This window comes from Crotalus tigris, unplaced genomic scaffold (assembly GCF_016545835.1).
Source record: "Crotalus tigris isolate CLP2741 ecotype Arizona unplaced genomic scaffold, ASM1654583v1 scf7180000017551.9496454, whole genome shotgun sequence".
Lineage (NCBI taxonomy): Eukaryota > Metazoa > Chordata > Lepidosauria > Squamata > Viperidae > Crotalus > Crotalus tigris.
This window is the reverse complement of record NW_024096469.1, coordinates 9,200,964-9,215,954: the sequence shown is the minus strand read 5'-3', so window position 1 is coordinate 9,215,954 and position 14,991 is coordinate 9,200,964. Positions and strand designations below refer to the sequence as shown.

Sequence of the window (14,991 nt, the reverse complement as noted above, 5' to 3'; positions counted from 1 at the left end):
TGTTCCTTGATTTAAAAGCCTTTTGTTAGCTAACATCTATCCTATGCAATATCAGGTGGTATTTGACACTTTTTCATTTTTAAAATGCAATAGTCTGTAATATTAGCATGCCTGAGGCAATAAAATCAATATGTGTAGAATCCTGTCTGTTGGAGAAATAGGGCTGCAAAAGTTATAGCTTTTCTTAACAAAGACAACTTTTTGTTTTGCCTATATACTTTTTTTAAAAAATAAGCTGTCTTACCTCCCTCTAGTCTAGAAAGCAGTAGGAATTTAAGCCTTTGAAGGTCTCAGAAGTCTTGGGCAATATGGTCCTTTTATCAGAAGTGAACTGATTCTTAATTACCTCAGGCAAAACTGAATTATATTTGCTAAAATATATGGGGAGACATATGAGAGATTTTAAAAGAGACTGGAAGATCCCTCCTTTCAATTTTTCTATCTGTCTTTGTTTTAAAGGCATCACCTGTGTCTCTGTCCTAGATAGGGGTTCTGCCCTGTATCTTGCATTGCCTGTTGACATCATTAGTCATTTGAATTTTAACAGTTGTTATTTTTACTGTTTTGAAGATCACTACCACATTTCCAAAAGATCCAGTTTACACATTTTCTATTTCTCAAAATCCATTCCCTATTGAGAATCGTGATGTACTGGGAGAAACTCAGGTAAGGGTAAATAGCAGTTTGGATGAAGGGTAGTATCTATACAATGGCATTTATTTAGTTTTTAATATTTAAAAGCAGATTACATCATGCATAAAAATTGGCTTAATTACAAATGCTAAATTCACCCTTTTTTAGTTTTGTGAAAAATTTAAGCAATTCTAGGCAAACAGATTGCACATAATCATGTAAAATAAAGTTTTTGCTATGTCTGGAAATCAGAAAAAGCTTGTGTCTATGTTACCATGAATAAAATGTCTACCATAGTTACAAATTGTGTCTCAGTATTCAGCACACTTGTTTGTAAATGCTTGATCCTTCAGCTGTAGCCTTGACTTTTGTTACCAAACAAAAGATCTTTGCAATATTTAATTGAAAGGAAAGGAAACACTAAGCAGATATGGTCCTTTGAGAGGAAGAAAACGAATTCTGCTATCTTTTCTATTCCTGCTGCCCCCTTTTGAGCCATGTTCACAGAGATAGAGAAGAACTACTAGATCTAAAAACAATTTAGCTTACTTCAGCTTTTCACTGTCAACTCTTACCAGCTGGGAAAGGTCACATAATCTGTCCATTGCTGAGAATGGCATTACACGGGGGGGGGGGGGGGTGTCTTCAAACTCGGCCCTTTTATGACTTGTAGACTTCAAGTCCCAGAATTCTGGGAGTTGAAGTCCACAAGTCATAAAAGGGCCAAGTTTGAAGACTCCTGTGTTACACCATTGGTCAGAGATTGGAATGAGAATTATAGGCAGTATAAGTTTCTGCAACTGTCTTCCTGAGTTCTGCTGAACTATTGTTACCAGCCACTTACTTGAAAAGAAACACAGTAAAATTTCCCTCAAGAGAGTAAACTTTATCTAACTTCTCCTTGATGTGGAGGTAATATCGGGTTGCTCTTTGACAAAAAAACAAACAAACCCAGAGTGTCACTCATTTGCTCTCTTTACATCACAAATACTGGCAGTCTTCATAGAACAAAACGTGTGAAATTACTCTCTGAACTGGGAATGTGTTGCAGGAGAGCCCAAATGCAAAACCTGCAGGCCAAATATGGCATGGTGGGATATCTAATGGAGCCTGCCTTTACTTACTGTTGCTTCTATAGTACTGTATTTCCTGCCTTCTGCATCCCAATCACCTGCTGTTTCTTTTGGTGCTTCCACATCCCCCCCAATTTTTCCTACTGTCTCTCTGCCTCCCTTCTGCTTTGTTTGTCTCTATATTTTCCAGCTTCTTTGTCTTCTTGCATACCTCTTAAATTTGATGTGTTTGCTTCCTGGCTGCTATTTCTGTCCATTCATTCTTGCTGGAAGTTTCATCAGCAGAGGGTGCTATGATCCTGAGTAAAGACTCTTAGTATCATAAGACTTTTACTAAAAACAAAAACAAAGGCTGCAGGTATTTTAGTTTGAGAATACTGCGGCAAAAAAAGAGAAAGAATTAAATGCTTAAACAATTACAAACTTAAATAATAAAGTTTGTATTCACATCATTAAAGAGTCATCTGACTGCTTGGGTCCTGTCCACTTTTAAGTGCAGCTGTTGAGAGAACAGTTTTTGCAGCCCTGTGACAGAGGGGTGTCCAAAGCATAGAGGTCAGCAGTTGGCTAAAGTCTGCTTTTGTCAATCTTTGCAGGACTTTCACATTCTAGCTACATATTTGTCCCAGAATACCTCTTCTGTGTTCCTTGACATCATCTCTGATTTCCATCTTCTCCTCTTCTTGGTCACCAATGAAGTGATGCCTTTAAGGGTATGTAATGACTTTATTTTTAGAGAAAGGCATAAAGCTTACATTAAGAAGATTGCTAAACATACCTGACTTTAAAGCAGGTATATCTTGACTTGATAGAAGTGGCTTCTAGATTGGTAGCGTGGTAGTCAATTTTGAACTGTTTGGAGAAATAAGTTGGTAGCAATTGCCTCTCAGACTGGGTAGAGCCGGCTTGACACTTAGGCATGTTGTTAAATTTTATGTATCAGAAATTATTATTGTAAAAGATCAATTCTGCAATCTCATTAAGGATTTGTCTATTTTTAATCCACGGTATGGCTACCCTATTTGCTAACTTTTGCTAGGCCACTGATAAACATAATTCCCTGCCTTCAAAATCTGAAATATTTTCCCTCCATTAAAAAAAAAAGGCAGGAAAAGTAATAATGTCCTGTATTTTCTAGAGAGTTTAAAGAACTATAATCATGTATGGAATAGTTGAACTGCCAGTGGGTAATTAACCAGGTTTACTGCATGTCATTATGATAATGAAGTACAATTGCAATAATTCAGTTGTTGTCTTAACTATAAAATATGGGATGCACAAAGTCTATCCTCTTTACATTTTAGGAACTTCCCATCAAGTTTGCATAATTCTGGAGGTAGCCTTTCCCATCTGCCTTTGATTTAGAGAAACTGAATTCTGTAGTTTATAATACAGAAAGCACAAGGAGTTTTGTTTTTCAGCAGAATGGGGTTAAATTTGCAGGCAAGCCAGAACTTCCTGAAGAGGTACCTTTCTAAATTTTATAGAAATTAGAGCAGGCATTTTTGAAGTAAGCCTCATTAATCCTTTTTAAAGAACAGTTCCTGTAACTTTGCTGTTAGGTCAGTGTAATGAAACAGGTGTATTTTTCAAGAGACAACTGGACTTTGTTTTTCTTTGAAAACGTTTCGCTGCTCATCCAAGAAGCTTCGTCAGTTCTGACTGGATGGTGGGGAATGGAAGGATTTATATTTTTTGCAGACTGTTGGCCATTTGCATTCTTTTAGAGAGGAAACAAAACAACCTCTTCATAAATGCATGGCACAACATAGGAGAACAAAGCCATCAAGAAAAGATTCAGCAGTCCATCTACATTTAAAAGACAAAGGCCACTCTTTTGAAGACAGCAAAGTCCATGTTTTGGGCAGAGAGGACTGCTGGTTTGAAAGAGGGGTCAAAGCTGAACAGCCCTCTCTCAGCAGAGGGGGAGGGATATGACATCATCTATCTCCAGTCTACAACCCAGTCCTTTCAGGAATTCCAAGAAGGCTCCACATCCTTTGCATTACTCAGATGATCTTGAGGACACAGATAAGCCTCCAAGTGGCCTCAACGACTCTCTAAAAAAACAATGCAAATGACCAGCGGTCTGCAAGGAAAGAAATCCTTCCATTCCCCACCATTCAGTCAGAGCTGAAGAAGCTTCTTGGATGAAAAGCGAAACATCTTCAACGAAAAACAAGGAAGTCCAGTTGTCTCTTGAAAAAGCTCCTTTGGGACAACCATGACCTGGATGACTGAGAATCTCCACAGACACTTAACAGCTGTAGTAACTTCTTTTTTTGGTGAGTTTCCTCCTAGCCTTCAAAACAGTTTTCTTTCCTGATTATTCATATACATCAGGATCTGATATCTAACAAATCCAGTGCACAACCCTAATGCAAATTCTGACATTTATGCAGTAGGTGTGATTTTATGAAGCCAGTAGAAACATTTTTATTTCCTGAGCCCACTTTGCTCAAGAACAAAGATGAAATGACAGTGCATATTGTTCCAGTTCACCTCAGAACTTGTCTGTAGTGCCATCTGCTGTTTAAATCTCAAAAAACTCTTTTTTTTTTTTTCAGCAATGCCATTTTAATGTAATCCTGCATATTGTTGCTTGTGAATGTCAGGCAACGGTTGATGTTAACTGAGATGTGGGGCATGATGTTTCATTCATGAATTCTTGCTCATACCAATATTCTAAATGCATTCCTGTTTCTGTGCTGGCAGTTCCTTTCTTAAACATGTCTGCACTATGCTGACTTGTTCATTTTGTGCCACCCAATCATGGTGCACAATATGATTGGAGCTAACAGCACACATGCAATACAGTGCCACTGTTTAGATGCAGAGCTGCTAAATGAGGCAGTATAAAGTTTCATTTCTTCTTTCTAGAATAATTGGCCTTTAAAACTGGAATGGAAATAGAATATCTGAAATGGCATTATGGCATATTTAGGTGTCAGGAAACAAAATGTATTTTTATTGTTGCTCCATGCTTTTAGATGTCCTGAAAGTGGGAGAAGAGATAGAGTGCAACCTATTTTGGAAATTGTAAATCAGTTGACAAAAAATGGTTTTTGTGTAGTTAAATAGCTTAATTATATTACTAACATTTATAGCTAATGGAATATGGTACATTAATCCTTTATTTTAAACGTAGATAGGGTTGTGATGTGGTTTATTTCCTCTTTTAGGATAGTATCAGCTTGTTGCTGGAGGCAGTAAGAACCCGGAATGAAGATCTTGCTCAGACCTGGAAAAAATCTGAACAGTGGGCTACCATTGAGCAGCTTTGCAGTATGTTTAACGTCTTTTCTCTTTTTGAGTCACCTCAAAAGCTGGACAGCTTTTGTTTACCTACATCAAATTGCCTAGTGTTGGAATTTGGATTTGAAACCACCTTTGGGGACCAGTTTAGTACTACACAAGTAAACAAAACATTACACATTTTAGCCAAGTAGTTTTATATATATGTAGCGGTGATTTAATTCATGCATGAAAGAAAAGGAGGGTTTTTAGAGGATATAGTTGTAGAAATCTGTTGAAGGAATTAGACAGTGTTGTGCCAAGGAATGGGAATATTCCTTAGGGACGATTGCATTTACTCTAGAAATTATCTAGCGTAAAGTTTCCAGACCCAAAAAAAAAAAAAAAAAAGTCTGCTTGTTGGAGCTTTTTCTGTCTCCCATTTATTCCATTTCACTTTTTCAGGCACAGTGGGCGTTCAGTTGCCAGGACTCCAAGAATATGGTGCCATGGGCAGTTCAACACATGCAACAACTTCTTCAATGTGGGCTTGTCAGCACTGCACCTTCATGAACCAACCAGGCACAGATCATTGTGAGATGTGTAGCCTCCCACGGAGCTAGGCCCTGTTTGGCTTGGTGATCGGGGCAGCCATTACAGACCAACTGGCAGAAATACAGAGGCAAACCTTTAGCCAGGCAGGACTGTTCTTCCTCCTGGGATAATGTACTATGTGGGGCAGGGCAGGACAGGAAAGGGGGGAAAGGACCCATATCACAGGTATTCAATTGCCATTTACAAGGTGGCAGCTTGCAGTTGGAACGGGATGTCCCGGTGGGAAAAAGTAAAATGGCCCCACTATGCTGCCTTGTCTTTTCTTTGCTCTCAGTATTGTAGAAAGCCAGAGGTCCTGCTTCCCTTGAGCTGAAGTTGCACAGGTGGCTCATTGGCTCTGTGGGCTCATGGCAGTGTGGCCGCGTTGCCCTGTTAGCTTGCATGCCACAAGCTTTTCCCGCCTTAAGCTTGTCAGTGAGGCTAGGCAGTAGTGATGAAGGGATGACTTGGTCCCCCAGGGCTAGCTTGTGTAATGTTGTTCTCTTGACATGCTTTGCATTTAGCCCCAGAGTTTCTGGGTCACTGGTGCCTGAGCCACATTGGTCCACTCTCTCATTATACCTTAGCTTCAAACTGAGTGATGTGTGATCGCGGGACATACTGTGGCTTTAAAGCCCCGGGCTAAACCTCAGCACTGGGAAGTGGGGGGGAGAACATTTTTCTCAACCAGGCAGGGATGATTCTGGTTGCCTCTTCATCCATTTCTTGCCCTATGTACCTAATGGCACAGATTAAAACAATTCCCTGAGTTCTTCATCTATGGTAGGCAAGAGAGAAGATGATTCTCATCCTGGTTTGGCAACAGGAAGCATATGCGTCCTGTCATTTCCAGGTTTGGAACCCTACAGCAGCTTCATTCCAGCTGAGTCAGGACTGGGAAAGCAACAGTTCACAAGCAGTTATTTGCACCAAGTCTCCATACACTATTTCCCCTTTATATTTAAAGCAATTTCCTGGGATCCAAAGCTATGAGCAGGCAAAATATCTAGGCATTTTATTCATGTCTATTAATGACTACACAGGATCAACACAATAAGTGGAGCATATATTGGAATTGGAGTTTGTCTTACCTCACTAAAATGCCTGTGTAAAAATGACCTTGCCTCTAGAATATAGTGACTGCAATAGAAATGGCCTTGCCTCTAGAACACAACCCTGCCTACTTTTCACATAATCATATATTAGCTGTGCCTCCTGTTCCTTATTTCTTCTGATACCTGGGCTTCTCCATTCAAAAGTGTCCAGAGATTTTCTTTTTATTATTATTATTATTATCCAAACCTCCCAATATCTCTGCTAGGACTGTTTTATGTTAAGGTACATTTGATTCCCCTCGCAAACGTATTCTGCACAGCAAACCTATAATCACCCAGACAAACCTTGCAACATTAGAGAGAAAGAGGCCCTTCACATCAGCTCTCTGGTTATGTGGACATACGGCCTTTGTTTCTGCCCTTCGGTAGTTTATATTCCTAGGTCTTCGTCACCAGCACAAAATGTGCCTCTGTCCCAGCTCCCATTTTCACTGTGGGCATGTAGGACTGGCCTCCAAACACTTGCTGTGAAGAATGCGATCTTTCAAGGCAGTTGTAGCTGGGGCTCATAAACATTCTCTCTGGCCTAGTTATTGCTGGCAGGACGTGTGACTTTCATTTCCTGGGTTTGCATTTTGACTAAGATTTCTCAAGCTCAACGGGCTGTAGCCGCTCTTGCTGTTCTTGGTTCTTCGGGTTGCAAAGGTGTATGTTTGGTTTGGACTGGACTTAATTGAATAACAGCCCTGCAAATAAAAATCTATTAAAAGCATCCAAAATGATGGCTTTGGTCCTTTTATTGCTTTCTCCACTTTGCTCCCTACTCGTTTTGAATTTATGCAGCCCTTGGGCCCAAACATTTCTTCTAACCACCATTCATTTATTGTTCCAATGCAGATATATATGTCATGGTGATTAGCTTCAAGTCCGAATAACATCTAATTTCTAAAATGCCTACTGTGCATGTGGGCAGTCAGCTATTGTTTCAAACCTCATCTTAAAACAAAAAATGGGATCCATGTTTTTAGCAAATTGTTTTTAGCAATTTGGCAAGTAAAGAATAACAGGTTTCATATGAATATGATATGGGATGTACATGTTAATGGATGCAGGTATTGATAACAAATGGCTAAACCTGAGCCATTTGTGTATGATGGCTGCTAGAAAGATTAACACACTTCTGAGCTTCTTCTGGGTCATGATTTAGAAGTATGAAAGAGTTGGGAGGAAAAAAGACCAAAAGCAGACGTAATATCAGTGTTCACGTATATAAAAAGATTGCCATAGAGAAAATGGTCAGGAACTATTTTCCACTGCCACAGAAATTAGGACCAGATATAATGGGTACAAGAGAGGTTATGAGTTCTCCATCTTTGGAGACTGTTAAGAAGAGTCTGAACTGCCACCACTTGAGGAAGAAGCTAATTGGTTTTCCTACACCTTGCAGAAGATTGGGCTAGTTGATTCTTATGGCCCCTTCAAATTCCATAATTCTATGATTCTGCAGTGTTTCTCAATCTTGACAATTTTAAGGCATGTGGACTTCAACTCCCAGAATTCCACAGCCAGCATTGCTGGCTGTGGAATTCTGGGAGTTGAAGTCCACATGCCTTAAAATTGTCAAGGTTGAGAAACACTGTATCTAGGGCAATGACTTAGATTAATTGATGGGGGAGATAACTCTGTTGAGATATTAATATCTTACAAGATAGAAATAACATTCAAATTATTTTGATGGGTTATAGAAACAGCTGAACATAACAATTTAAGAGACAAATGCAAAAATTCTCAACTGGGGGGGGGGGAATCCTGAAATATTTATCTTAACAGTGAGGACTTATATCCAGCTTGCAATGTGGTTGCAAGAAAACAAATGCAATTTTAGCCTGCATCAATTAAATATTTTCCAAGTCCTGGGAAGTAATTGACTCCACTTCATTTTGTGTTAGTCAGATTCCACCTTGAATATTGTGTCAAGATCTGAAAAAAAAGTTTTGGAAAGAATTCAGGCAAACAAGTATTTCCAGAGAAGAGCAAGAGCTACACACATTAAATCCCACGAAGAGAGTTTGAAAGCACTGTGAATGTTTATCTTAACCAAGGGTATGATAACATTCCGGAAAGACGTCAAAGGATGATACGTAGAAAACTAAGGTGGTGAAGACTTCCATGCGTGGAGCGTCCTTTGCACCAATTACAGTTGTTGTTAATTGCGAAGTCGTGTCCAACCCATCGCGACCCCATGGACAACGTTCCTCCAGGTCTTCCTGTCCTCTACCATCTTCTGGAGTCCGTTTAAGTTCACATCTACTGCTTCAGTGACTCCATCCAGCCATCTCATTCTCTGTTGTCCCCTTCTATTGCCCTCAATCTTTCCCAGCATTAGGCCCTTCTCCAGTGAGTCCTTCCTTCTCATTAGGTGGCCAAAGTATTTGAGTTTCAACTTCAGGATCTGGCCTTCTAAAGAGCAGTCGGGATTGATCTCTTCTACGACTGACCGGTTTGAACGCCTTGCAGTCCAAGGGACTCGCAGGAGTCTTCTCCAGCACCATAGCTCAAAGGCCTCAATTCTTTGGCGCTCAGCCTTATGGTCCAGCTTTCACAGCCATACATTGCAACTAATTACAGTAATTGGTATCTATATGCTGAATCAATGTGTGCATGTCTTGTGCATGGATCTGTACCACATAGGTCCTCTCAGATGTGATCCAGGGAAGGAGAAATTGAAGGCCCAGGATGATGTGGCTTCAGAGAACTAGGACTGTTATGGCAAGTAGATGCAGAATATAGAAAAAGAAAAAAGTGTGTTGCTGTGTAGAGGAAGAGGGGATCTAAAAGTTTCCCTAATTTGCTATCTGGTTTTGCTTTGGTCAGATCATGCCCTCCCTTTCTGGAAAGGCCCAGCCAAACTTCCAAGGTGTTTTCTTTCACATGTGGAAATTTCATGCACATCTTTCCAAGAAGATCAAGATCTATTATTCTAACTACCAAAGAATGGCTTGAAGTTGCAGGAAAAAGAAAATTTGATTGAATTCAGCACTGTTAGCCTATGGAGCTCATTAACCAGACAAATGATGGGCTTCTCTTCACAGATGGCATTCAAGAGCAAGACAGCCATCTGGCTGGAGAATGTTTTCATTTGGATGTTCACACTGAGTTGAGCTCTGGCTCAATGGATGAAGTGGCCTTTTCCAACTCTACCAGTAGGGCCTGTAGGTCAGGAGATAGATTTTGGGTTCCCATCCATTTTCCTTCTGCTTATCTCTATTGTGCCATCTGGACTCGTAAACATTGACAAGGGACTGACTGACGCATGTCCCCATCTGGCTACCTGATGTGAACCATGCTGAATGTGCTCTTCTCGCTTAAGAAAAACAAAACCATGGTCTGGATATCATTAAGAGCAAAGGGAGGAGGGAGAGCAGCAAAGCTAATGCCAACAAGACAGGACGCTTCTCTAACTTTCAAAAGAAGTAGGTCAAAGCCTCTTTATCTTTTGTAATTCCCAGTCGTCGGTCCATATTTCCCAAGGAAACACATGCTGGGGAATTGCAGTTTTGTCCCTTTTTGTAAACAGAGTTTCTGTGTAAATTGTGTGCAGCCGAGTTGGACTGCACAGGTTTTTTTCCCTGAGCTGCTCCTTTTCCTTAATCAAAAAAAGTGTGAGAAAACAGAGAATTTTCCCCTTTAAGTGCTAGTGACCTAAAATGTACTTTGGAGTATTTGGGGGGATTGTCCCACAAACCTCTTACTTCCCTCCTCCATCCCCTCAGAGATATAAACTGCAAATTGGAGTGTTTCCTGTAATAGGCCAAAAGGATCTGTTTGTAATTTGAAGAATGGCAAAATTTCAGAATAATATGTTATAAAGCAAAGAAGAGCGGCAGATCCTGGTTTGAAACAAGCTAGACTTGAGAAAATCACCACCACATCGTGCATCTGAGGATTTCAGTAGGTAAATGATGGTTTTTTTTTAATTCAAGTGTTCTTTAAAAAAAAAATTTAATAATATTTTTGAAGGTCTTGATCACAGGCTGGCTGGCAAGTGGGAATTGGAATCTAATTCATCTGGAATCTAATTCATCTTGCACCGCAGCATTAAGTTCTAGGGCTCAATGCATCTTCAGTGCCTTCCTATTAAAATGTCTTGAATGGATAAACAAATACAGGAAACACAATAGGACATTGGGCTAGATACATATCTGTAGATATGTTCAGATGTCAGACTAGATCACATTACTTGTCTTGCCCACCCCCACAATTTAATCTGCTCATTTCTACTTTTCTGCAGTCAGACATTAGTTTTAACCATCAGCCCAAATCAGCCTTTATATGCAAAGGACATCTAAAAGGACCAGTTCTGAGCAAAGGAGGGGAGAGCTGGGGTTGGGTGAGGAATAGAAACAGGAATCCCAGACCCCAAGTGATAAGGGCCTTCAAGCAGCTGCATCAGCCACTCTGTGATTCTGGCTATAGCTAGCCCAGTCTGTTAGCCTGAAATCATGGGAAAGAATGGAAGTGGGGGGCAGGGGGAAATCAGAAATGAATGTTTCTAGTCTTGAGAGATTTTAGCCAGCTGTATCTCTTCTTCTTCCCCTTCCCTTCATGCTTGGTGTCTTAGACCATGATAGCACCCTTAATAGCAACTGTATTATTTATTGTGCTTATCTGCTGCTGAATTAACAAATAGACTAAAGATGATTGCGTGGTGATTGACACAGGTCCAATCCAATGAAGACGTAGCCTAAGCTACCCCCATCCTAACGATAAAGGAACTAGCAAGATTGAGCAATTTGCTCACCCAGATCCACAGCTTCTACTCTCTCCAGTCCACCCACTCCCTCTTCTTTCCAACTGGCAACATCCCAACATTTCAGAACTAGACACATGGAGGAAATAGGGATCTTCTATGGAGAGGACAGTCATAAGTCAGATGATATCCGAGTTCCAACATGACGTTCTCAAATCCCTGGACGGTATTTCCATCCAGCTGGGCTTGGACTGGTGAATGGATGCCGTGAGTGTTGTGTTTCTATGGCTGCAGAAGTAGAGACACCCCTTTTCCTCTTCCCACTGATATGACAAACTGGTAACCAGCCCAGCTAGACGAGCAGCCATATGGGAGCCATCTAGGGAAAGGGGTGGGGTTGGATGCAGAACAGGAATGAGGTTTGAGGTCTGTGCGGAGACTGTAAAGAGGATCTTTTGGTCTTCCTTCTCTTGCCGCTGTCAAGGCAACATGAAGCAGATTCTCTGGCTGCTGTTGTTGGTGGCCGTCAGCTGGGCAGCCATATTGAAGCGACGGGAGGCCAGACCCGAATGGGACTACCGAAAAGAAGGTAACAGGTCTTGAAGATCAGGGCCTTCCTCCCCAGAAAGCAGGTTGTTACTTGGGACAACAGAAACTTGTTTTCTTTTATTGTGAACTGGGGTGGAGGGGCACTTGGTTAGGCTGGCCCCTCTTTGCTAAAGGCCTTGGAACCCCAATTGTGCAAGGGAGAATGGTTTTGATGGCATGCTTGCTTTTGACAGTGGATGCCCCAAAGCCCATTTTTTCATAAAGGCCGCTAGCCTGAGATTCCAATCCTCTTCTGTCTTCCAATTGTCACATTTCTTATAAAATTCTGAACATCTTTTCTGGGTGCATGATTCTTCACAGATTTAAGTATCTGTGAGCACCTGAATTTTAGCTATAAATCATATTTCTCCTTGTGTAGCTAGCTCCCAGGACATATTTTCAGGGAACTGAGCACATTTCACTTTAGAAACGGTACTGTAGGTCCTAAAATGAACTCTTAAAGAAAGGGAGGTGGGTTTTTTTTCCATCCCTGAAGATGCATGCTAACCTTCAAAAATTAGGATCCCTTTATTCTGTCATTGAGTTTGATGTTACGGCGCCAGTGTTTCTCAACCTTGACAATTTTAAGGCATGTGGACTTCAACTCCCAGAATTCCACAGCCAGCAATGCTGGCTGTGGAATTCTGGGAGTTGAAGTCCACATGCCTTAAAATTGTCAAGGTTGAGAAACACTGTGTTACGCTGAAGTAACTTTATTCCTCCTAAACTTGCTCTTCACCCTGAATTCACGTGAGAAGAGTGAGCTGCCATTTTGTTTTACAGAGGTTTTTGAGCACTTTCTTTTTACCCATGAGGAAGGTATGAATGTATGATGCAAGTGTGGCTGTTGTTCTCAATAGTCCCACTAGATTCTCATTTCATGTTAATGGTGTAGAAATGCCTCCTTCTCAGGTGCATACAGCATTTAGGAACTAAAGGGCAGTACAGGAGGAAGAAGGAAGAGTAAAATTGCTGCTGTGGTTATTACCACACAATCTACCTGATAGTTTTGCCTGGTTATTGCACAGTATTTTGACTATTAGATTCTTTTCAAGGATCCAGCTAATGATACTACTGTAATTGATGTGTTGAGATTCTGCCCATTCATATGGTGTCCAAATGCTTTTCTAGATCTGCTGGTATGTCCTCAATCACTCGTACTTTCTTCACCCAATCTGTATTTGAAGGTGTTTATGTTTCCTTATTTTTTCCAAGTTAATGATGATGATTTTACTAAGCTACTTCTTTGTTATGTTACACTCTTCTTTTCTCTTTCCTCTCCCAGCTGACAAAGTTAATACGAGGGGATGTTCTAATCTTACTGTGGTTCTTGACAACTGGAAATTTGCTATTATGACTCAGATCAGGAACCTTCTCCTCCATGATCACCAAACAGTGTTGCCTGACTATGGAAGGTGAGGGCAGAAATCTGGATAGGTTTCTAATTGACTTGGTGTAGCATCTCAAAATGTGCCAGTCTAGTGGGGAATTGATAAATTTGTGTCAGCAGTCAATCCAGAAGAACCAGGCTAGTGGAATATAGTTGTTCATTGGATTAGGATTAAATAGAACACGCTCTGCCCTCGGATGTTTGCACAGCACACCAAGCCAATGGCTAGATTTTCACATCCTCAGTCATTTTTCAATCTGTTTTTTGGCCTTGTCCAGTGTGTGTGTGTGTGTGTGTGTGTGTGTGTGTGTGTGTGTGTGCAGACCTTGAGATATATTTTGTTTTTTTAAAAAACAAAAATAAAAAACAAAAACTGTCTCAATCTTAAAACATCCTGGGCAGTGCACAAAAAGCAACAATGACAAATGTTGGGCTCTTAACAAACCCTAATGAAGGAACAAACAAGCAACTTACAATTTGCAGATTCATAAGTCTGAGTTGATGAAATTGGACTCCTGCCTTGGGCAAGGAGTTGGACTAGAAGATCTCCAAGGTTCCTTCCAGCCCTATGATTCTATGTACTGTCTATTGTGGACTGTACAGCTAAATAAGATAAATCTTTCTTTGTCAATGTTACTGCATCAGTATTTTGGAAGTATCCCCAAGAAATGGACATTTGCTTGAGCAAAGTTTTGTACAGATGACTTGCATCTATATAAATTACTGCCTAGATACCATAATCGAATTTGGAAGCATAGATCCAGCTCTGTTTGAACTTTGCCAAAATAAAATGAAAAACTGATTCCGTTAAATTAGCATAGGGCAGTGGTGGCGAACCTATGGCACAGGTGCCAGAAGCGGCACTCGGAGGTCTCTCTGTGGGCACCCGTGCTGTTGCCTCAGCCTTGCCTCCCCCCGTGACCCCCTCCTCACCACCAGTCACCCCCGAGCGTGGCCCACGCGGAGCAGTGCAGCCAGGCAGCGTAGACAAGACTCTGTCCTTACGCCCAATTGCGCACAGTTGATACTGCGCGGCACAGGCAGAGGGTGTGGCTGCCATGGCGCTGCTGGGTGATCGGCGGGCCCTGGAGGCGATGAGTGGCCCTGCGGGCAGGTGGGGTGGGGGCGGAGCAGGGGTGGGGCAGGGGGTGGGACAGGGGTGGGGCCAGTTTTTGGGCACTCGGTCTCTAAAAAGTTCGCCATCACTGGGATAAAGTGTTTGTTTTTTTAATCTGTATCCCTTCTTGCCTGTTGTCTTTTTAGAATCAAACCTCTTTCTGATGTCCTGGATGACCTATACAAGGAATTTAATGCCCTCAAGGAACACCTTGGAGAACTGACTAAACGCTTTGAGGGGGTGGAATCTTTTGTAGATGAGATGAACAAAAGACAGAACCTGTCTCCTGCTAAGCCTTTCATCAGGGCTGCCCAACTAGGAGAGAAAAAGGCTGCCCTCTTGCCAGCCAAACGCCGCAGAGTCCTGATCCGGAATGGGAGGTGGATCACGAAGCCCTTGACTGAGGGAAGGCAATAAGTGCTCCAGCTGGTGTTGGACCTTCACTACAATACATCCCTCTGTCTGCCTGTCTTTTCCCCTAAAAAAAATTCCTATGAAGGCTTAAGTGTGAAAGACTCAGATAAAAGGTATTAAATAGAATTTTTTCTTGGCTGATA

General features: G+C 41.3%; 1 protein-coding gene across 1 annotated transcript in view; it reads left to right on the top strand.

Moving 5' to 3' along the window:
• NPLOC4 (NPL4 homolog, ubiquitin recognition factor) overlaps positions 1 to 7,371 on the top strand; it is a 55,473-nt gene extending 48,102 nt beyond the window's left edge. The window contains exons 14-17 of the mRNA XM_039346660.1: positions 571 to 666; positions 2,303 to 2,419; positions 4,889 to 4,991; positions 5,406 to 7,371. Of these exons, the coding sequence (XP_039202594.1) occupies positions 571 to 666; positions 2,303 to 2,419; positions 4,889 to 4,991; positions 5,406 to 5,563 (474 nt within the window). The 3' untranslated portion in view covers positions 5,564 to 7,371. The remainder of the gene's footprint in view (positions 1 to 570; positions 667 to 2,302; positions 2,420 to 4,888; positions 4,992 to 5,405) is intronic.
• Positions 7,372 to 14,991: the final 7,620 nt, after the last annotated feature.